At 37.7% G+C, this 23,977-nt stretch overlaps 1 protein-coding gene across 1 annotated transcript in view; it reads left to right on the forward strand.

Annotated features, from left to right (window-relative positions):
• The window catches only part of Uggt2 (UDP-glucose glycoprotein glucosyltransferase 2), a 128,610-nt gene that overhangs the window by 58,390 nt on the left and 46,243 nt on the right, over positions 1–23,977 (forward strand). The window contains exons 21-29 of the mRNA XM_059273201.1: positions 14–220; positions 1,282–1,413; positions 6,636–6,760; positions 7,260–7,355; positions 9,613–9,715; positions 13,118–13,197; positions 17,091–17,280; positions 22,887–23,045; positions 23,641–23,726. Of these exons, the coding sequence (XP_059129184.1) occupies positions 14–220; positions 1,282–1,413; positions 6,636–6,760; positions 7,260–7,355; positions 9,613–9,715; positions 13,118–13,197; positions 17,091–17,280; positions 22,887–23,045; positions 23,641–23,726 (1,178 nt within the window). The remainder of the gene's footprint in view (positions 1–13; positions 221–1,281; positions 1,414–6,635; positions 6,761–7,259; positions 7,356–9,612; positions 9,716–13,117; positions 13,198–17,090; positions 17,281–22,886; positions 23,046–23,640; positions 23,727–23,977) is intronic.

Here is a 23,977-nt window from a genome sequence, read left to right on the forward strand (position 1 = left end):
ATGCGTTTTTCAGGAAACAAGTATTCATAGTCGGTTGGGGATCATTTATAATCCTACATCAAAGATAAATGAAGAGAACACAGTCATTTCTAGAGGAATTCTGGCAGCTTTTCTTACACATAAAAACAGCCTTTTGAGAAGATTTCTCAGAAAACTGGCAAAAGAAGAAACTGCTGAAGCAATTTATTCTGGAGATAAAATTAAAACATTCCTTACTATGGTCAGTGAAATGATTGTGTGTGTGCACATGTGCATGTGCATGCATGCATGCATGTGAGAATGTGTATGTTGCATATTTCAAAAATATAATTTATGTACTTAGAGTACCTTGTTACTGAAAAATATTAATAAGTATAATAAGTTGGGAATAATACATGGCTGTCCATTAGAACATGGTGGGAGTATGCAGGCAGAGAAGAAATGGGGGAGTTGGGTGTTTGTGACCTGAGAGTGCCTATGGAGCCTGTCCGTAAGACTGCAGTCACTAGCTTGGTATGGCTATTGTATACTTAAATTTTGAATTTTGTTTTTCAATCATGCTAACCATATTTCAAGTGTTAAATAATTATCTGTGGCCTTGGTTACCGTATTGAATGGTGTAATGGAAAATTTCTATCATAGGAATGCATGGCAACTTGCTAACCCTTCAGACGCTAACACCTCCTAGTTGTACTCAAATAGAACATACAAAGGTGAATTGTATATTTTAAAGTCTGGAAAGTACTGATAGGGAGAAGTGTACCTCAGTATGAAGCTGTATAAAAACTTTTTCAAATTGATTTTCTATGAATATTTTTTATAATTTTTGCCAAGAATTATGCTCAATATTTCATTGTTTAAATACAGTTAATTAAATTGGCCCTCTATGATTTGTACACTGGGGTAAGATGGGATATTTCTATCTTAAACACTATTATCTAAGAGCACCAAATATGAGATACTGAGTTCAGAATTTAATAAACATTCATTTCTTTAATGTTAAATTTTAGTTAAACTGATGTTCTCAAACATTATAATGATGTACAAATCTCCTTTAAATGGTCAAATAATGAATAATTTATAACTATATATACTTGTTACAAGATTCAATGGTTTTGTGAATGATTTAGCAAAAGAAAATTATTTTTTAAAATATTGCTTCATAAGAAAATATTTTTAAATCATAATTTGCATAATTTTATTAATATTAATAATGTGTGATTTATATAGATGAATTATATACTGTTACTTCATCCTTTTATTTATTTTTAATAGTTTCATCATTTTTAACTTGTACTTTAGGGGATGGATAAGAATGCTTTTGAGAAAAAATACAACACTGTTGGAGTGAACACTTTCCGGACCCACCAGTTATTCTGTCAAGATGTGCTTCAACTGCAACCTGGCAAAACTGGTATTGTCAGCAATGGGAGAGTAAGTAGAAGAAGAAATGTCTTAGGTTTTAGTGGACACTGGTACTGTGGACAAAGACCCAACGTAGTCATGTGACATACATAGTTCACAGATGGCAATCGTGTTACGTACTTGTCAGAGCTCAGGATAAATAAAATGGGCAAGAGCCTCTCTAGCATTTTGCTTCTTCCTATTCTCATGTGGTCTTCATTTATCATGGTCTCTTATTCCTTGTTCTCCCTCTCTGTTCTTGATCCAGCTGGGATCTCCCACTCCCTCAAGCTCTCTTTCCCTCGACCCTCGCCCTTCATTACCGCCACTCATGTCCAGGCTGTTCATGTATATCTCATCCATTTCTCCCTCATTGGGCAATCCCCATGTCTTTCTTGGGGTCCTGTTTTCCAGGTAGCCTCCCTGGAGTTGTGAGTAGCAGTCCAGTCATCCTTGTTCCACATCTAGTATTCTCCTATGAGTGAGTACATACATGTTTGTCTTTCTGAGTCTGGGTTACCTCACTCAGGATGATTTTTTCTAGATCCATCCATTTGTCTGCAAACCTCATGATGTCATTGTTTTTCTCTGCTGAGTAGTATTCCATTGTGTATATGTACCACATTTTATTTATCCATTCTTCAGTTGAAGAGCACCTAGGTTGTTTCCAGGTTCTGGCTATTACAAACAATGCTGATATGAACATAGCTGAACAAGTGCCCTTGTGGTATGATTGAGCATTCCTTGGGTATATGCCCAAGAGTGGTATAGCTGGATCTTGGGGGAGATTGATTCCCAGTTTTTTAAGAAAGCGCCATATTGATTTCCAAAGTGGTTGCACAAGCTTGCATTCCCACCAGCAGTGGAGGAGAGTTCCCCTAGCTCCACATCCTCTCCAGCATAAGCTGTCTTCAGTGTTTTTGATCTTAGCCATTCTGACAGGCATAAGGTGGTATCTCAGAGTTGTTTTGATTTGCATTTCCCTGATAATTAGAAATGTTGAGCAATTCCTGAAATCCACAAAGATGCCCCTACAATAGACTGCTGGCAATGGTCGAGAGACAGCCTGAACTGACCTACTCTGGTGATAGGATGGCCAAACACCCTAATTGTCGTGCTAGAAACCCCATCCAATGACTGAGGGAACTGGATGCAGAGATCCACGGCTAGGCCCCAAGTGGAGCTCTGGGAGTCCAATTGGTGAGAAAGAGGAGGGTTTATATGAGCGAGAATTGTTGAGACCAAAGTTGGATAAAGCACAGGGACAAGTAGCCAAACGAATGGAAACACATGAACTATGAACCAATGGCTGAGGGGTCACCAACTGGATCAGGCCCTCTGAATGGGTGAGACAGTTGATTGGCTTGATCTGTTTGGGAGGCATCCAAGCAGTGGGACCTGGTCCTGTGCTCATTGCATGAGTTGGTTGTTTGAAACCTGGGGCCTATGCAGGATCGCTTGGCTCGGCCTGGGAGGAGGGGACTGAACCTGCCTGGACTGAGTCTACCAGGTTGATCTCAATCCTCGGGGGAGTCTTTGCCCTGGAGGAGATGGGAATGGGGGATGGGCTGGGGGGAAGGGGAGGGACCGGGAGGGGGAGAACAAGGGAATCCGTGGCTGATATGTAGAATTAAATTATATTGTAAAATAAAATAAAATAAAGATTAACTAAAAAAAAAAAAATGGGCAACAGCCCACTGTCCCTCCCCCAGCTGTGGTCACATCATTCTGCCATGAGTTATGGAAAGCAGAGTGGTCCCCAGGCATCCCACTTTATCTTGTTCTGCTGACATGTTTAGTGTAGCAATACACCGGTACATCTTTGAGACATCCGTGTTTTGGTAGCTGTACAAAGGGCATTACTACATCTTTTTCTCTGTGCCATTCCCTGCAATTTTTGTGTCACATGACAATTAATTTGGTAAATTCTGAAGTATGCATATATAGATTGTCACATATTGACATATTTACAAACTATAAAAGGAAACACTCATTCTCATGTGCTATGAAAATGTACTATTCATAGCTCATTTTACCTTCCAATTCTTTTTTTTTCTACAAGAGGTATTTGTTTCTCTTAAAGACATGATTATAAGCCATCTATAATTTTATGTGACATTATTATCTTGATAGTTGTTTGTGAATGAGTGTCGTCTGTGTGACAGTCAGGGTTAATTCTCCCTTTTCTCCATGTGTGTCCTCAGCATTGAGCTCAGGTTGTCAGTTTTCCAGCAAGTGCCCTGACCAGCTGAGTCATTTAGGAAGTGTATATCATGCTTCTTTTCTCATGATGTGCTGCAGATCTTTTTCTGATCAGTCTTTATGAACAAATATAGAATAAGGAGATGATACATACTTATCAGTGTTTTTGAGAATAATAGTCTGATTTTATTTCTTACCGGTTACTTAAGTAAAAAATTAGAATCTAGTCATAAATTTTATTAAATAAGCTAATATGTTTGACAGATACCTGGCTTAAAGTAACATACGGCAAAACATCAATTTATCTAAAAAGTTCTAATGCACTCTTAAAGTTCCCTACATTTTTATGAACTCTGTTCCCCTCTGTTAGAATCATAGTCATGAGCTGGAGAGATGGCCCAGCAGTTAGAGCTTTCTGTTCTTACAAAGGTGTATCCTGGTTCCTAGCACCCACACTGGGTAACTCCCAGTTCCCCCTTCTGGCCTCTGCAGGTACCCCCAACACACATACATATAAAAAAATAAATAAACCTTTTTTTTTTTTAAAGAATCATAACCCTATCTAAAAAGTGCTGTTTTACAAACTGATAGTAAACATTATTGCTTATTAAAATAAGTATCAGTCAGTTTTGATAGTGAGCAATGCGGAATTCCAGGGGTAGCATTACTTCCTTTCATTGCCATGGAAAGAAATATGGGCTTTTAAAGATAGTTTTGAGAAATGACTGTCTTTGACTACCCTTACTTTGTATTAGCTCCTGTCATTAACATAGTGCTATAGTAATAATAACGAACACTGTGGTTCTAGCAAACTTACTTCCCTAACTCTACCTTTTTCCTCCCTCCTCTTATAGTTGGCAAAAATATTCAGATATGAATCCCCACCTCCTGTGAACGAATCTGTCCACTGGGTAGAGAAGGTTGTTATGGGCCATGAGCTTGTTCAGGAGGAGTGGAAGGGTGACAGTGAATTCAGCCATGACTCAGATCCATGTGCTGAGTGGGCAGCTGAGGACAGGCACTGAAGTCAAGAGGACTTGTGACTACAGACATCCAGTCAGAGTACTTGACTAGTGCTGGCTAATGGGAAGTGTGATGTGATTATCGTTAGCAGAAATGTGCTTGAAAACAAGTACCATGGCTGACATTAGTGCTACAGTGTGATCCTTATTTTCCTGTCTCAGAGTATGATCATTTAGCATAATAATCACAGTCTCTGGAGAAGATGGTTAGCATTCTGACAGTTTCATCTTTGAAAACAGTTACTACATTTTAGCATAGAACCTGTCCCAGTGGTAAAGTTGGAGCGTATTTAGAGTTATAATTGATTATAAATGGTTAATAATATGGATGCAATAATGATCACATAATTTTCCACTTTTGAATTTTTATTTTTGAGACAGGGTTTCGCTGTGTACCTCTTGGTGACCTAGAACTATGTAGACTAAGCTGACTCTGAACTCACAAATGTCTGCTATTAAATAAATGAACATGTTTGACAAGTACCTGGCCTCCCAAATGCTGGGTTGAAAGGGTGTGCCCCCATGTCCAACTAATGGTCTTATAACTTCTTGCAGAAATACTAAAGAATTAAATATTTATATACACTGTTAGTGTATTTCTGCTTCTGTTGATCACACCACATATTCAAAAAGTGTGGAAAATTACAGTGTAGCAGGCGTAGACAAAATAATCCCCACCCTTGTGAGCCATGCTGATCAAGGTTCAGACCTAGTTGTTCCATGAGTTGTGTACATTTGGTGAGCCTTGGCTTCATTATTCAGACAATAGGAGCAGTGAGCTGTTGTTGGAGATACTGAATATGCCTTTATATGTAAGTACATGAAACAGCCCCCAACAAGCTAACTTTGCAGTAAATATTAACTCATGTTTTCACTTGAAATATTTGAGAACTGCTTGGAAATAGTAGACACGTGTATACACTTGATTTTTATGCACTGATAGATGAGAATATGGGAATAAGTCCATAGAAAGAGATTTCTGCTCAGTGTTAGTGAACATTCCAGTAGAGTTTTGTAAAAATTTAATGTATTGTTGAAGGAGGTAATGTTTTGTATTATATATATCTACCTTAACTAAAAAAAAAAATCACATTTCTAAAAATGTTGCAATCAAGATTTAAATACCAGGTTTATTTTACCCTATTATTGCTTAATTTTATAATTTTAAGTTCTTTTTCCCACCTTGTATATTATCTGATCTTATACCATTTAAATTACATTATTTGGCAAATGTACTCAACTTTAAGTAGACTAGAGACTAAAGAATCAGACTCTTTCCACTGTTTGAAGCTGTGCTTGCTCATGTGGGTGGAAGGAAGCCAGTTTAATCAGTAAAGATAGGCACCCTTCTAAACTCCTTAAGAAAATAATAGGATTGGAGGGCCCTGTTCTAAGTTAATAATGATACTTTCCAAGCTGCTAGAAGTGCTATATCTAAAATTCCACTCTTTTCCAATCCTATCTACCCAGTGATAAAAACAAAACAAGCAAAACAAAAAAAAAAGCAACAAGAACAACGAAAACGTTGAAACTGCTTTTAAAGTTAAATTATATCAAATCTCAAAGTTTAAAAAAAAAAGTTTACATGAATGCTTTTAGTAATGCAGTGCCTGCTTCTGTGTTCAGACACTGCGCTTTATATTTACAGTGAAACATCATTTGACCTCTTATGTCACCTCTGAAAGGCTCCAGTGTTGTGCTGCCATGACCTTTAAACTGTGATCTTCCAGAGCAGCTGAAGGGGAATGTAAAGACGTGTCTGCAGCCAGTCTCTTTAATCTATTAAAGATAACAACGTTCTACTTGACATATCTCTAATTGTTGTTAAATACAATGCTTTCCTATGTGAGACCATGTCAGCCCCGTGTTCTCTTACACACAACATAATAATGGCTGCGTGAAATAGCTCCCTCAGAAAATGCTCGTGGTAGGACAGTTGATAGTGGTGGTGGAGTGAGCGTGAAAAAAGAAAAGTTTCCTGAGTGTTTCCTAGAAAATATCCAACAATAAAACTATCTTTGTTTTAAGTTCTTAGGACCTTTACATGAAGAATTCTACCTAGAAGATTTTCACTTGATTGAAAAGATAACATTTAGTAATTCAGTAGAGAAAATTAAAGACATTGTTGAAAATATGGAAGTCAACTCAAAACAGTAAGTATTTGGGAGTTTAGTGTTTTATATATATTTTCTTTTAAAGTTAGAAAACGTTTCAATATTTAGATAAGAGAGATAATAAAGACATGAAGAAGATGGTAATCAAACCCATGAATTCCTCACCTTCACTTAACTCTAAGGGACAGTGTTTGTTCTTTAAGGCATTTTCTCTCTCTCTCTTGCTTTCACCCAGCTATACCCACTCCTTTCACAAGAGGAGCCATTTTCACAGTAAAGACTGTGTACATGGGTCTCATATCTTTACTTATACTTTGGCTTTAACTGTAAATACCCACTGTCCCTGTCTGTTGTGTTAAGTACCTTGCTTCTCCCAGTGAAATGTGATTACACTCTATGTCCTTCGTAGTTGACTTGTGTAAGAGAGGAACTACAGCCATACAGATAGAGACTGCCTCTCTAGAGTTGTCGACTGTAACATGAAATATCAAGTTTTCTCTCCCTAGAAGTCTCACACATTGTTCCTCTCCTTGTACAGCATGAGCGACCTTGTGATGAAAATTGATGCGCTTGTGTCTCCATTGCCTGTGCGTGCCTCTCGATATAATGTCACATTACTCAAAGAGAATCACAGGTAATACTCTAACAGTATCGCAATCCCTATTACTGAATTATTTCATGCGTTTTTCCCCTTGCCAAGCATGATTTCCATTTGTTGTTATAGCATAGTAAAAACTAAAGGTTTTCTGTTCAGTAAAAATATATATTAGCAACATAAAGAAAAATATAAGATCTAGGACATAGCTCAGTAGTAGTGGATATGTTTGCCTTTCATGCACGAGGCCAAGTTTGATCCCTAGTACCACATTACTAACACACACACCCCACACACACACCCCACACAAACACAACACAACACATACACATACACACATACACACATTCGACATACACATACAGCCTATACACACACAACACAGGTCCAGTTGTATAGCTTAGAGAATAAAAACACATTTAGGATATAAAGTTTTAAGTTATACCTAGCATGTTTTTTATTTTTCAATATCAGTAACTTAAGTATCTTTGATTATTGTAAGTAATACTATGTATTTTCAGTATGTGAAAGACGCATTTCCTAAGGAATTCTTATTAATGTAAGATCTGTAAGATACCTATACTCAAGGTTATTTGCAATTACCTTCAAATAGTATTTTACATTAGCCTTTTAATTTGTGATGGGAGAAGTATATTTGATGCAGGATCTCACTCTGTGGGATGGCCTCAAACTTGCTATGTAGTTCAAGCAAGCCTTGAGATCATGAGCCTCCTTCCTCATTTTCCATAGCACTGGGCGGATAGCTGTGCAGCACCACACTCAGTTCAGAAGGCTGTCCTTAATCTATGGCGTGATGCATGTAGTTAAATGATGTCTTTGGAATTAAAACACAGTACAACCTTAAAAAACTAGCAGTTATCTGGGGGAAGTTAAAGCAGCAGAAAACAGATGTATAGTCCAGCCATAACAAGTCACCTCATACTGAAGCCTATGACAACCAGTTTCTACAGGTGCTACAATATGACAGTGATTGTAGAATTTTTGCAAGATAACTGGTGATATATTGTGTACCCTAATAAACTTGCCTGGGGATCAGAGGACAGAGCCAGTCACTAGATTAGACATAGAGGCCAGACAGTGGTGGCACACACCTTTAATCCCAGCATTTGAGATCTCATGCCTTTGCTTGGGAAGCACACAGACCTTTGATCCCAGGAAGTGATGTCTGGGCAGAGAAAGATTATATAAAGTGTGAGGAAACAGGAACTCACTCTCTTTAGGCTGAGGATTTTGTAGAAGTAAGAACTAATGGCTGGCTGTTCTGCTTCTCTGATCTTTCAGCTTTCACCCTGATATCTGGCTCTGGATATTTTATTAAAAGACCATCTAAGGTTCAAACAACAGATAACTAATAGCAGCAATAATTTTAACATATTATTAGATTATCTAACTTATAACCCTTATTTCTAGCAAAATTCTCCAAGATCCGTTGACTCTATCACTGTTATTATAATACAATTAAATTATGGCTTTAAGCAAAATGAAGTTTCACTCCATTCTCATGTTTCAAGTAAATATTTAATTGATGAGCATCAGTTTTCTCACTGCCAAGAGTCTTTCTGTAGCAAAGATGACTACTATTCCTGTAACTGCACTGGTATAGCACTTGATTTGGTAAGCCTTTTTCTACTGTCAAAATAAACAGTTCATCCTTCATCTAAAAAGAATGTTTTTATGTGACTAGAATTAAAGCAGTAATTAAGTTAGCATAGACTATACTTTAATAACATGCATATTATTGATTATCTCCCATTGACTGTTTCCATTTCTCTTTAAATTAAGTCCATCTCTTAATTTATTATTTAGATCAATAGGAACAGATGGGAAAGGCTTAGCAGGAAGGAGGTAAAGAGAGGAGGCTAGGTCCAAATCAATTACCATGGTTTTGAATGGGTTTGTTCCTGATTTCCCTGTACTATGTGTTGGTTTTGTACAATACCAAGTGAATAAAAGTACAAAGTAGTTAATTCTCCAATATTAGGAAATATATTCACATAACACAAAAACTATCAGAATTTTTACTGTAGTAGTCTCATTCTTTAATGTGTATTTTTAATTGCATATTTATAAAATATTTCTTCATATTCTCGAATTATTTATAACTTTACAGTGTGTTGCACATGAATTTCAAATTTGCATTTTATTATATAACCAGAATTTTTCAACTGCCAGGGAAAGCAAATAACTCATAAGAACATACATAGCTAAGATTACAACTATGAATGTATTTCATCAACTTAACCTACCATGTTTATCTTCCTTTTTGTTGTTCTAGTGTTGTAAAGATAAATCCTCCGGAGAATGATATGTTCTTTGATGTCATTGCTGTTGTGGATCCTCTGACAAGAGCAGCTCAGCAGATGGCACAGTTACTGGCTGTAAGATAGCGGAAAGTAGACGGGCCCTCTTCACTCTGAGACTTAAATATTAGTGACTGTTTTTACGTGAATGAAATGTTTGTGCTCTTCTCAGATCTTCGTATCATCTGACATTTTAAACACATACACACACACAAATATATGTGTTTCAGTGGGAAATAGTAGAACTGTGCACAAGTGTTACAGCAGTTTTTAGGTTGGGTGTTGCTGTAAGCTAAGTTGCTGTTCCCTGCAAAGTCCATACTGTGGCACATGAAATGTGCTTCAATGAATTTCAAGCCCTGCCTGTTAGTGTGACTATGTGGATATGGGACCTTCCTAAGGAGGGGACCCTAGTCATATCATATGTGGAAGATATAAATTCGGTATCTCTCCATCTCTTTGAGCATATGAAGAGGTCAGGTAAGCATAAGAGCATGACAGCTGCCTTCAAACCAAGAAACCAAGAAAAGACTTCCAACAAAAGCCAAGTAAAAAGACCTGAGAATGTGAGAAAATAAATTTCTGTAGCTTAAGCCACTTGATCTGTGGCGTTTTGTGATGGCAGCCTGAGCAAATGAAACAGGTGTCTTCCCGTGTTCTCCTTTTTGTAGCTAGAGTTTTCCTGCCTGGCCCACCTCAGGACAAATCTCTCTCACCTGCCAGTCCCACAGCCACTCAGACCTGACCAAGTAAACACAGAGACTTGTATTGGTTACAAACTGTATGGCCGTGGCAGGCTTCTTGCTAACTGTTCTTACAGCTTAAATTAATCCATTTCCATAAATCTATACTTTGCCACATGGCTCATGGCTTACCGTGATCTTCACATGCGGCTTGTCATGGTGGTGGCTGGCAGTGTCTCCCTCACCCAGCTTCCTGTTCTCTCAATTCTCCTCTCTGTTGGTCCCGCCTATACTTCCTGCCTGGCCCCTGGCCAATCAGTGATTTATTTATTGACCAATCAGCAACACATTTGACATACAGACCATCCCACAGCACCTTTTGGAGACACTGATGCTCACTTTTATCTGGGCGAAGCTTGAAGGGCAGTATATAGTGCTGCCTGAACAGAGAAAGCTCCGGGAAGGAGGAACATAGAGTTGTATCCAGTCTAGTCTAGTCTCTCCCTAGAGCAAGGGCCATCAACAAGATGAAGCTGCTGTGTCATCTAGCAGTCCAGCATAAAAGCTGCTAAAGACTATCTCATAATCTAAGATCACTTGTCAGAATTCAGGAGGTAAAGCTAAATGACTTCACAAGGAAAGGATCCTAGTCATATCGTATGTGGAAGATATAAATTCTGTATCTCTCCCATAGGACATCTCTGTATTACTGTTAACATAAAGGGGAGAACAATGCCACAACGCCAAAGTTCCACAAGTGACTGGACATAATAATAGTAGAGGCTGGAAACTATGCCCAACAGCCTCTCATAAATATGAAAATGTAGGGGAAGTCTAGTGTTTTAACATATGTCTAGTCCCAATCAAAAAAACAGAAGCACAAAAACTACACGTTTATGGTCATGCTGGGCTGCGTAGCCATGTCCTGTCTAAAATAGAATGGAGGGAGATGAGAGAAGAAGGGAGGGAGAAAGTGAGGAATGAAGCAGGGGAGGGAGGGAGGGAAGAAGGAAGGAGAAAGAAAGAAAGGAAAGAAAGAAAAAGAAAGAAAGAAAGAAAGAAAGAAAGAAAGAAAGAAAGAAAGAAAGAAAGAAAGAAAGAAGGAAAGAGAAAGAAAGAGAGAGAAAGAAAGAGAAAGAAAGGAAGAAGGTGAAAGTTTGGAAAATGTTCTCAACTACAGGCAACTAAGGAATGCTGAGAACAGGAGAAACAGGGAAAAGCACACCAATTTGTTTCCTAATATAAAATGACCAGCCTGAAAAACATACACATACAAGTAACATATGGACTGAGCAGGTTATATTTATGTCTGTATATATTTTTGTGTGTCTAACGAAAATTAAAGGAGATGAGGCTATGAATGTGAAAGAGAACAAGATGTACAGAGGTACACATTGGAGGGCTTGGAGGGAGAAAAGGAAGGGGAAAATGCCATCGTAATATTATAATCTCAAAAAATTGTTTAAACAAAAAATAAGGAAATATTCTCAGGTTTGGAAACTCCTCTGACAGTTGGTTTCCCTTGGAAACAGGCCAAAGTGTAGATAGTAAACCTAATGGATCATGTCAGTGATCAAGTGGAGCAATATTGCTGTATATTCCATCAGAATTCCATGTTGTAGCTTTCTCAGACAGTAGACCGTATTAAGGGAATTGATTGCTAATACTTTTTATAAGTGTACTTATTAATGTAGATGATAATCTTAAACTTTGATGTTTCTGTTCAGATTGTGTGAACAGCACAAAGCTACTGCCATGGGTGTTTCAACATTCTTTCTTAGCATTTGCAAACCCTTCACGTGTGAACTTCTTGTAGTACTCAAATTATCCTTGATTTTAGTGTACAACTTCTGTTCCCATAAAGAATCATTATTCAGAAAAAAAACATTATTTTATCTTTAAAACCTACATCAAGATAGAACCTATAAATAATATATGTAAAATTAGAGAGCTAAGAGAGAGCGGAATTGCACTTTACTTCTTGGTAATAATAACATGCTTTATTTCTCAGCAGTTTTTTTGTTATGGAATAATATATTTATAAAATAATGTTGTATGCATTGGCTGTAGTCTCTAGCTCCTCTGTCATTCACTCTAGTCAGATAACCAACTCAACTGTACAGTGTTGATTTACCACGTGAGGGGGAAGTCATCCAGTGACCCTCATGGTAGCAAAATGAGTGACAGAATGGAAAGTAAGCCACAGAGCTCTTAAATGTACACTTGGTTCTCATTCCTCATTAAGTCTCTATTCTTCGTGTTATGTGTACATTTTTTTCTACCTTTATCTGTATCCTTTATTGATTAATAGTTTTGAATCATCTGTGATCTGTTGTCTGTGTAGAGATGGGGAGAACAAAATGAGGTTCCTCTGCTTCTTGTTGATTTAGTGACACTAGAAAAGAAAGAGTAGATCATCTGTGTATAGCCTAGAACTTTCTATATCTCTTAAGATACAGAGTGAATTCTAAAAAGATCAGGGTATCCTAGGCAGTGTTGTGAGGCAAACCAAGGTTCTAGCACTTTTATTGCTTTTCCTTGAATGCTAAGGAAATTGAAAAACCCTGAAAGGAAGTTATTTTAAACAAAAGACTGGCCGCTGTCAGTGGTGCTGTGAAGTCATTTGTGTGAATGTCAATGTCTTCTGTAGCTCCCTATGGCCTGAGGCAGGTGAGTCTCTGTACATCACATGTCAGGGTATATGGAGATGTGTCATGTGTCACCTGTGTCAGATGTGACAGTAAGTAGTGAATAATAGATGCTCTATTTGAAAATCAAATATGGGAATTTTTAATAGGTGCTTGGCAAGATTGTGAATGCAAGGATAAAGCTGTTCATGAACTGCAGGAGCAAGCTTTCGGAAGCCCCTTTGAGAAGGTGAGTGACTGCATGGCTCAGCGCTGAAGGACTTGCAGATGCATGAAGGGAAGGATCTGTGGTTGACAAACACTGTGTGTGCCTTCACTAGATAATCAGTGTCTCCCTCTTAATGGATGTGAAGCTAAAAACAACCCGACTAAATGAATACATCTCACCTTACTGCAGAAGTTGTATGAATTTTTGTTTTAGGAATTTTAGGAATTTGACTTAGTATTTATTGAGAAGTTATCGAGGAGGAATAAGTGATTTCCAAAGTTTTGGGGTTAACTCTTGTCAGCACTTTTCCAGCTCTGCACTTCAAGATGTTCTTTCTCACATCATTGCATTCACTGTTTGGGGGTGTGAAGGTGAAAGTAGTTCAGAGTATCTGTTGGTGGTGCAGAGATGTTGTGTTTATCATTGTGTAAAATAGTTCTTATTCATACTGTGACCTTAAATAACAACTAACTTAGCAGAAGCCTGCCCTTTCTCTTTGTCATTGTAATCACTTCTATTTTTAGGAATATTCAATATCCTCTGGTATCCTGGGGCAGAAAGAAGGTCGCCCCTATTGGGCTAGAGTAGCTTGCTGAGGCTTATGAGTATACTTTTCTCAGTTAGTTCCAGAACAGTAAGCATGCATGTACATCTGACAAGAAAGGGATAATTCAGTTCATCTCTTGATTGTTTTCAAGTGTGTTCTGTTTTATACAGTATACACTATTACCTTCAACTGTCACTGTAAACAAGGGATTTTTAATGTTTGGAAGACAATGGAATGGAAAATGTAGAAGGTTAAAATGAGAAGTTAGGATGTATCCATTGGCCCTTTGACTGACATGTTTTTATAGCTCATTTACCTTTTTGGTTGTTCTTTTTTTGTGTGTGTGTTTCAAATTCAACACATACCTTTCTAAATCTGATCAAAATCATTAAATATGTTAGCTATTAATAAAAAGTTCTGTCCCATGGGTACAGAATTTTTAAAATCACAAGAATGGACAATCCCTTCAGAATATCTCTATAAAGCTTGGAATACATTTAAAGAAAAAGAAAAAATTGAGGGCTGGAGATACATCGCAGTGGTTCAGAGAGCTTGCTGCTCTCACAGAGAATCTGAGTTCAGTGCCCAGCGTCCATGCCAGCAACTTGCAACTTAAAACTGCCTATTAATCTAGCTCCAGGGACTCTGATGTTCTGATGTTCTCTTCTGGCCTCTGTGGGCACTAAACCCATGTGCACATGAGTGTGTGTGTGTGTGTGTGTGTGTGTGCATGCACACACAATTAAAATAAGAATATATAAAAATAAAGATAATAATGTTGAATATTAGAGAGAAGGAACATGGCTTCTGGAGTAGGAATAATAAGTAAGGTACTACCTATTGTAAAGCATATACAGTTCGTATCACTTTTTAATCTACTAGTTCATCATAATCTTACTCTGTAGCATATGTCAATCAGATAGTTTACAGGTTTATTCTTAGTCCTTCCCTTTTAGTAAATATTGTCTCATTTTTCTCAGAGGTGAACAAAATAGTGAACAAGAATTTCTTTAGTCATGTACTACATCCCATCTTTTTAAGCCTTTTCATGTGGTATGGGAAGAATGCCTTATTTCTCTGATTTTTCACACAAATGGTTCCTCCCTATTTTGATCCCAGGCTTCCTTCTTTATCAAGTATTCTATTTCTTATCTTAAACCTTTATTATTTTTTTATCTTTCATCTTCAGTCTTTCAAGCTACTAAATGGTGGGGAGAGGGAAACTGGAGAGATACCTCAGCAGGTAAAGGTGCTTGCCACCAAGCCTGGTGACCTGGCTTTGGTTTCTGGGACCCACATGACAGGAGGAGAAGAATGACTCCACAAAGTGCCCTCTGATTTCCACATGTGCACACATGCACATGCGCCAAATAGAAATAGATATTTGAAAACTTTTTTTTTTTTTTTTTTTTTGGTTTTTCGAGACAGGGTTTCTCTGTGTAGCTTTGCGCCTTTCCTGGAACTCACTTGGTAGCCCAGGCTGGCCTCGAACTCACAGAGATCTGCCTGGCTCTGCCTCCCGAGTGCTGGGATTAAAGGCGTGCACCACCACCGCCCGGCAATTTGAAAACTTCTAAGGTTATTCAGTTTTAAAGACTGGAGAGATGGCTCAGCATTTAAAGCATTTGCTACTCTTGCAGAGGACTGGAAGTTGGTTCCCAGAACCCACATGGCAGCTCACAGTCCTCCATAACTGAGGATCCAGGGAGTTGGCATCCTCATGTGGCCTCCACAGGCACTGCATGCATATGGTGCACAAGCATACCAACACATCATACACATAAAATATAAATCTTTTTTTTTAATTGTTCCCTTGACTTTCTATGTTCTAGAACAGTGGCCCTCAACCTTCTTAATGCTGCAAACCTTTTATATAGTTCCTCATGTAGTGGTGACCCCCAACCATAAAATTATGTTGTTCTTACTTCATAACTATAGTTTTGCTACTGTAAATATCTGTGTTTTCTGATGATCTTTGGTCAATTCTGTGAAATGGTCTTTTGACCCCCCAAAGGGTTCACAACCCACATGTTCTAGAATATTGATTTTCCCCCTTCCTTAGGTTTCCTCTAAACTCCATCCGATGACGACATGCTTTTGTATCTCTCCTTCACTGCAGTTACACTGCAGCTGCCTTTAACTTTCTTTGTCACTGAAATTATTTCAGTAAATCCTAGAGAAAGTTCTATTTGCAACATTCCTGGAAAAAAATCCTCCTTAGCATTTATGCTGTTGGGCACACAGAGTGCTTGTTTTGTGTGTTTATTTCAAGACTGTTGTCTCTCATGTCTCCTTGTACCTTCTTTTCTTTGGTTTGAATGTGGCTCCTTTCATACAGCTCCTTCTAGTGAGCCATCCCCATACTGTGTAAATTCTCCTGGAATAAGGCTTGGGCCTAATGACTTTGTTCTCGGGAACAAAATATGGTTAACTAATTGAATAACTTCTGCGGTTTAGATGAAACAAGCTGGTTTGTTTATTTCGTGCTGGCTTTCTCTCTCTGGCTCTTGTCTGTGTCGCAGATGAAGTGTGCTTACAAACGCCTGGATGGCAGTTAATGGGGTCCTTCTTAGCCAGCGACTAGAGAGGGCTGCAGCCCTTCTCCCCACAGCACCAGACAACTGGATGAGCTTCGTTGCCTATCTCCACACTCCTCTCTCTCTCATTCACTGAGCCTTGAGAGCTGCAGCAGAGCTAAAGTACATCTTTCTTAAGAAAAATCAAAATAGCAGTTGAATAATGAAACTGTAGAACTCACAATATGATTTGAGCTTAACACGATTGTAAAATGTGGTAGAGAACTGAAACAATCTTTTTTTATGTTCTTGAATATTGCCTCACACTATTCTTAACAAATGACTAATATTTGGATGATTATACTGATGAATGAGGCTAAAACACAGTAAAACTTCAGTTGTGACTAATGATCTCTTACGCAGGTGCATTTAACTCCATCCCATTTGTTTGGCTTTAGTTGAACTTTTAAAATTGATATCAGAATTTCTCCTTGAATTTTAGTTATTTCCTGGCTTTCATTTCTCCTCTTTGTAGTGTCAGGAGCTAATAAAATAGTAGAATGTAGACTGTAAGCAAATGTGAAGGAGTATAGAAATAAGTACAGATAGATTATATACTCCAACTCAGATATATTTTTAGGAAATTCTGATTGTTTTCATTAAAGAGTAAAAACGTATAATACAATACATGATCATATAAAATGGTCTCTTGACTCCTGTGGCATACAGTGTGCATTTAACTTTTGATTTAAAATTGTATAGTCATATTTATTAAGTCATTTGCAGGTTTAAGGTATTTGAGGAATAATCATTTTAATTTTAGTCACAATATTTTTATGTTTTGTTAACAGCTTTTACCGTTTTGTTCTGGAACCAGAGCTGATGTCAGGGGCTAACAATAGTCCTTCTCATGGACCAGTGGCAAAATTCCTGGACATCCCAGAATCACACCTTCTAACTCTCAACATGATTACACCAGAAGGATGGCTGGTTGAAATAGTACACAGCAACTGTGACCTTGATAATATTAATTTGAAAGATGTAAGTTATTATGGGAAGTCATGTAAAGAGAAAGGGATAGGATAAACCCATGTCTAGTAAAGTTGTAAACAGCAATCACATACAGATACCAAAATTTTCATGTAACCCTAGGTCTTAGTGTGGTCTTTTACCTGATTTTCACGTTTACCTTGCTTCCAAAATCAACTTCTCCTCATTTCCAGGTTCATAAATGTCCTCACCATTTTCATTGCTATAGACCACTATCTCAGAAAGACAGATAAACCATGTGGAAAGATGGAGATGCCCGTGTGACCGTTGAGATTGACAGTGTTGACTACCTACTTTGCTTAGCAAAGTTTTATTCAGAACACATTTTGAGGTACCTGGCTCATAGCTAGTGAAATAGCCTTAACAAAATTTAGAAAACAGAGAACAGAATTTGGTGGGCTGTGGCTAAACATACCTGCTTCCTATCACTTCTAATGTAGCTTCTGGCTAGTATATAGTAAGACCTTTTTTTCTCACCTCGGTCACTGTCCATGGGAGAAAAAAAAGGGAGCAGAGAATTTTTACATTTTTTATTGACATAGATTCATTCTACATGATGAAGTGTCATAAGGACATTTTCATTCAAGGCTGTCATGTGCTGTAGCCACAAATACCTCCCAGAAACTCCACTTCCTCCCCTTATCCTCTGGTTCCCTCCCTTCTTCCAGTCTTACTTCTAGGGTCAAGTCATATATGTGCATGTATAGCATGTATAATAGTTTATATGCCTATAGAAAATCTAGAAACTGTAAATAAGAGAAAACATACTTGTCTTTGTGAGTCTAATTTATTTTGCTTAACATGATAATCCCCAGTGCCATCTGTTTGTCTTCAAATGACATCATTTCATTCTTGTTCATAGCTGCATAAAACTCCCTTGTGTGTATGTCATTAGTTTTTTGTTCATTCATCTATTGATGAATACACAGGTTGTCTCTAACTTGGCACAATGTCAAGTTACATTATGAGTAGTGCCCTAGCAAGTACAGATAAGCAGGTATGTCTGTGATGTTGTTTTCAGTCTTTCGGGAACATACTCAGGAGCTGGGGCATGTGAGCTTTCTGTTTTCAGTGTTTTGAGGAATCTGCCTACTGATTTCCAGAGTGGCTCCCCCACTGACATTTCCACAGCAGTGCCTAAGTACACCTGCTCTGGCTGTCTCACCAGAATTTGTTAGTTTTGTTTGTTTGTTTGTGCATTTTTCTAGATGAAAAGCATTTGACTGCAGTATGATAGAACCTCAGTCATAGTTTTTATTTGCATCTCCCAATGGCTAGGATGTTGAACATTTTTTATGTTTATTGGCTATGTGTACTTATCTCTTGAGTACTACATGCTTATTTCATCAGCCCATTTGTGCAATTGTTTGGTTTCTTATACTTAGTTTCCCCCCAGTTCTTTATTCTAGACCTTAGTCCTCCATGAGCTACATAGGTTTCTGTCTTTTCACTGATTGCTTCCTTTGCTGTGAAGTTTTTCAAAGTCCATTCAGTCCCATTTGTCAGAGCTGGAGACCAATTCCTGGGCTGTGGAGACTTTAACCCAACTGACTGCTTTGCTGATGCCCTCTCTCCATGCTTTTAGATCAGGAGAGTGTCGACTCTGACAGTAGGACTTGGACCCTTGTGAGGAATGGAACTCTACCTTGAATTTCTCCATGAGGGAACTATTTTCTCATTACCATTTGTTGAAGGGGCTGCTGTCTTGTCTGCAGATATTTTGCTATCTTTGTCCACAAGCAGGTGCCTGAAGCTCTGTTGGTTTAATCTTGGGTCCTCTTTGCCATAGCTTCTTAAACTTTTCCACTCATGACCCACTTACACCTGAGGAATTTTAACATGAACATGGGGCCATGTGCTATAAAATAGGTATACAAATCTAAGACTTAACATTCTTCATTAATTTACTTGGGATTTCTTTTTTTAAATATAGGCACGTATTGTTATGAGCTTTCTTCTTTTACTAAATTCACTGTACCTTCTAGGTTCATTTTGGTTGAGTTCTAAGAATTTTTAATTCCTCTCCTGATTTCTTTGATGACCACCCATCATTCAGTAGTGTGCTGCTCAGTCTCCATGGGTTTGTGCATTTTTTGTAGTTCCTCATCCTATTGATTTTTATTTTGGTACATTAGTATTAGACTGAACACAGGAAATTACTTCAGTTTACTTGCATTTGTTAAGACTTGCTTCATGTCCTAATATGATCTGTTTCAGAGAATATTTTATTGGCTTCTGAAAAGAATGATTATGAGTGGAATTTTCTGTAGATGTCTGTAAACTCTATTTACTATCGTATTGTTTAGTGTTGATGCTTGTCCATCTTTTATCTGTATGACCTTTGTGCAGGTCAGTCTGTGTCAGGACTTACTATTTGTTTCCTTAAATTGTGTATTTCAATGCTCAGTTCATATATGTTAAGTGTTACAGGGTTCTTGTGATTCATTGTTTCTTTCATCAGCATGAAGTGACCTTTAAACTCTATGGAATAATTTTCATTTGACGTCCATTTTTCTCTGTGTGTGTGTGTGTGTGTGTGTGTGTGTGTGTGTGTGTGTGTTTTCTGAACATTCTGTTTACTTGAAAAGTCTTTTCCATCCTTTCACTGTAAAGGTGTGTTTATCGTTACCAGTAAAGGTACATTCATTGCAAGAAACAAAGTGTTGGTTGGTGAAGGGATCTTTTGTTCAATGGCCTCTTAGCACTGTTCTGATTGAGTGCCAAGGAAAGGGTTTCACAGACCTGTATTGGAGAAATTATTCATTGCAGACCTGTGGTCTGCAGACCCCAAGAGTCCTGCTGGTGGAACTGCAGCTGTGCTCAGGGAGGACTCCGGTGCTGATGGTGTGTTTGAGTCCATCTTCCCACTTCAGTCTCTGCCCTTCCCTCTTCTGATAGAGCTGCTGTGCAGCTTTTGTCTCTCGAACCCTTCCCTTCCTTCCTTCCTTCCTTCCTTCCTTCCTTCCTTCCTTCCTTCCTTCCTTCCTTCCTTCCCTCACGCCTTTTCTTCCCCCATCTCTTATTGCTCTTTAAGTTATCTGACATTTAAATATGGTACAAACTTTCTGAGACTATCTTTGGATTAAGCTGTGGTTCCAAATGATAGCATAGTGTGTAAAAATCCATTGAATTTTTCAGAATCTTGAAATGAGAAAGAGTTTTCAGGAAGAAGCTAACAAATTCACAGCACTTTAAAAGAGATTGCCTAAAATTGATTCTCAGAAATTGCAGAGCAAATAGTCCTTATTGCCTTCCTTCACAACGTTTCCTAGCTTCTGCATTTGTCATCGTCATCACAGAAGGCACGTGACCTTGCACCTCCAGTAAGGAGGCATACATGTTGGCCTGTGGGAGTTTGGTTCGTATTGTCCTCATGTGTGCCTTTTGCCTAAAGACTGTCCCGTCTACTGAAATTTCTGTTGATCCAGTCATGTAGATTTGTGGGGTTTCCTTCTAACTGACTCCCTGGTGCCCTCAACCTGTACCTCTCACCAAAAGGAAGAAACCTAAAACTGTGCTTTTTTCATCATCTGAAATCAACCTTTAAGTATAAGTAAAGAATAAGAAAATACAAAATATTAAAATGTATGAAGAGAAAAGTTTAGAAAAGAAATTTGGAAAAGTAAAATCCCTGTTGTCATCATGATTGGTGAGATCACTTACAAGGATCTATTGGAGTCTCATAAACAGAATAAACAATGTGTATTATTAAGATAACTTTAAAGATCCCAACCAAAAATGCAAAAAATTTGCAGTGGGACAATTAATAGCTAAGAAATAAAAGTCCTGCCTGCAGGTGACAGCTGTCGTTCTTAGACACCGAGTGCAGGTCGACTAAACACTTGGGCAGTGAGCAGCTGTTCTCTTGAACTTTGGAAACTGTGGAGAGGAGCAGCAGCTATAACTCTACAGTTAGAAAACGAGGTCCTTGTGTCTTCCTAGACTCGGTGAATAAGGTGGCTCTTTAGAAACTCAGCATCTATAGCAGTTGGCTGTCTTCCTGACTGTTCCCATTGTGTACAATAGTTTTTAAGGTATCTGTAACTATCCCAGCGAGCCATTTACTGGAGTAGAAAGGAGATTTAGGTAAAGAGCAGAAATACAAAAATGAGCTGAACATGGGTACACGCTTGTAATCTGAGCATTTTGAAGACTGTGGAAGGAGAACTGATTTAAGCTCCCAGCCAACCTGGGCTACATAGCAGGACATTCAGAAGTGACTAGAGTACTTGTGTATAAACATTTATTTCTTGAGAACTGTTACCATATAATTGTAGTGCTTATAAGAACAAAAACAAAACATTCTTTCAACTGAGTTCCTCCTTCTGAAACTCTTCCATTTAAACAAGTTGCTGTAAGGGTTTTGTATATACTAGAATATGAAGTTCATCACTAGAATAGCAACAATTCACAAATAATTCAGAATCTTAAAGTGGATTGAGCAAATACTATCCACAAAGAGTTTACCTTCAAACAAGCACTGCAGTTATATCTCAGGACCTAAAGAAGTCACTTCTGAGATAGTTACACCAAAGAAAAATAACTATACAATGTGAAATGTTTCCAATATTACTGTGAAAATATTTCTAAGCATATTATAATAGCATTAAAACTCTCTTATGTGAAATATTTCAAAGATGAACATCAGCTACTATATTTTGCTTAACAAAAATTCTAAACTGTAAAAAAAATCACATACCATTTGATTTGCATTCATATTTTGATTATGCTGTGCATGTGAGGGAGAAAAAATGGTCTATCCCTAAAATATAATATTTACAATAGAAAGAAATTTGTAAACAGTTGAAATGCCCAAGCCTTTTAAAAATCCATTTATGAATGGCAGACATCTGGGATGTACCTAATTGTCCAACTACCTGGGAGTCAGAACAGAAGATAATGAGTTAAAGCCGTAGAGTGACACAGACTATTCAGAGAGAGTCTGCCTCAAAAATTTCCTAGAGACTGATTCTGAGAATACAGTGTCTCATAAAGAATATGAGCTATACATATTTTCTTGACTAAACCCATAACAAATTCAGATGTGTTCATATTTATAAGAATGTTTCATCTGTATGTGCTTTCTCTTCTTTCTGCTTTGTTCTGCTATGGGAAGGTTAATTTTAATTTTTTAAATAAATGGCATTTACTTGTAATTAAATAATGAACATTAATTTTTTTTAAATTTCAAGAAAGCCAGTAGGTAGTAATGTGACTTTTTTGCCTGGTTTGAAATGAATGCTATAGAAACTGTTTTGGTTTTTTGTTTTTTTATAATTAACCAGTCTAAGTGTGGAAGAGACGTTTGAATATTGCTAGTTATGGACCGCCTGTCCAGATGCACTTCCTTCCCACCTGGTGTTGTCGGTACATACATCATGGAATTAGGGAAAGAACTTGTACGGGAAAGAAAACATTAATCACAATCTTTTGTCTTGAAGAAATTGGTTAATTATCAGTTTGCTCATATGTTAAAGAAAGACTTGAAGTCATAAACCAAAGTGTACTGTTTTATTTTAGGATCATCACTTTTATTCATTACAAAATTTTTATTCTTATGAGCCTTAATACTCAACCAATTATGTGTTCCTCTGCAGACTGAAAGAGTGGTTACAGCAGAGTATGAGCTAGAGTATCTGCTACTTGAAGGACATTGCTTTGACATGACAACAGAACAGCCCCCTCAGGGTCTGCAGTTTACGCTGGGCACAAAAAACAATTCTGCTTTAGTTGACACAATAGTAATGGCCAATCTTGTAAGTAGTCTAAATATTTAATTAATGCTATTTAACATTTTGGTGAAACCTCAAGTTTTCCTCATAGTGAAGATACAATAATCGCTAGTCTTAAATTGTTGAACAAGTAATAGGAAACAGAATTTAATCTTAAGATTTATTTCATTTTTATTGATGTGTATGTGTCTATATGAGTATCTGCCATGTACATGGAGGTGCACAGAGAGCAGAAGATGGTGTCACATCCTTCTGGAACAGGAGTTCTAAGGGGTTGTGTGCCGCTCAGTGGGTGCTAGGAGTCCAACTCCAATCTTCAGCAAGTGTCCTTTACCACTGAGCCATCTCTCCAGTACCCTAAAGTTGAATTAATTACGTTTAAAAATAGAAAGAATTGAGTCAGGCATGGTGAAAACCTGTCTCAAAACAAGGAAAAATCATACTTTTAGAATATGCGTTTATTGCTTATTGTAAAATCTCCTTCCTTGGAGTCCATTTGTAGAATTTTCTCATTCATTCACACTAAATGCTTTCTTGGCTAGTTTATATATAATATTTAATGAATAATTGGATATTCTCATTCACATAATTAAATAGTTTCCCCCTTTCATCTTCAAAGGGATATTTTCAATTAAAAGCAAACCCAGGTGCATGGATACTAAAATTACGTGAAGGAAAATCTGAAGATATTTATGAAATAGTTGGGTGAGTTATCCAAACCACTTTTTAAAATTAATTAATTAATTAATTAATTCCAGCCTGATCACATTTTCCCCTCCCTCCCTTCTCTCCTCCCAGTCCTTCCCCATAACCTCACCCTCCCATCCACTCTTCCTCTTTTCTCTTCAGAAAATGGCAGGCCTCCCATGCGTATCAGCCAGCCATAGCATATCAAGTTGCAGTAAGACTAGCCATTTCCTTTCCTATTAAGGCTAGAGGAGGCAACCCAGTAGAAG

Source organism: Peromyscus eremicus, chromosome 9 (genome assembly GCF_949786415.1).
Source record: "Peromyscus eremicus chromosome 9, PerEre_H2_v1, whole genome shotgun sequence".
Taxonomy (NCBI): Eukaryota; Metazoa; Chordata; class Mammalia; order Rodentia; family Cricetidae; genus Peromyscus; species Peromyscus eremicus.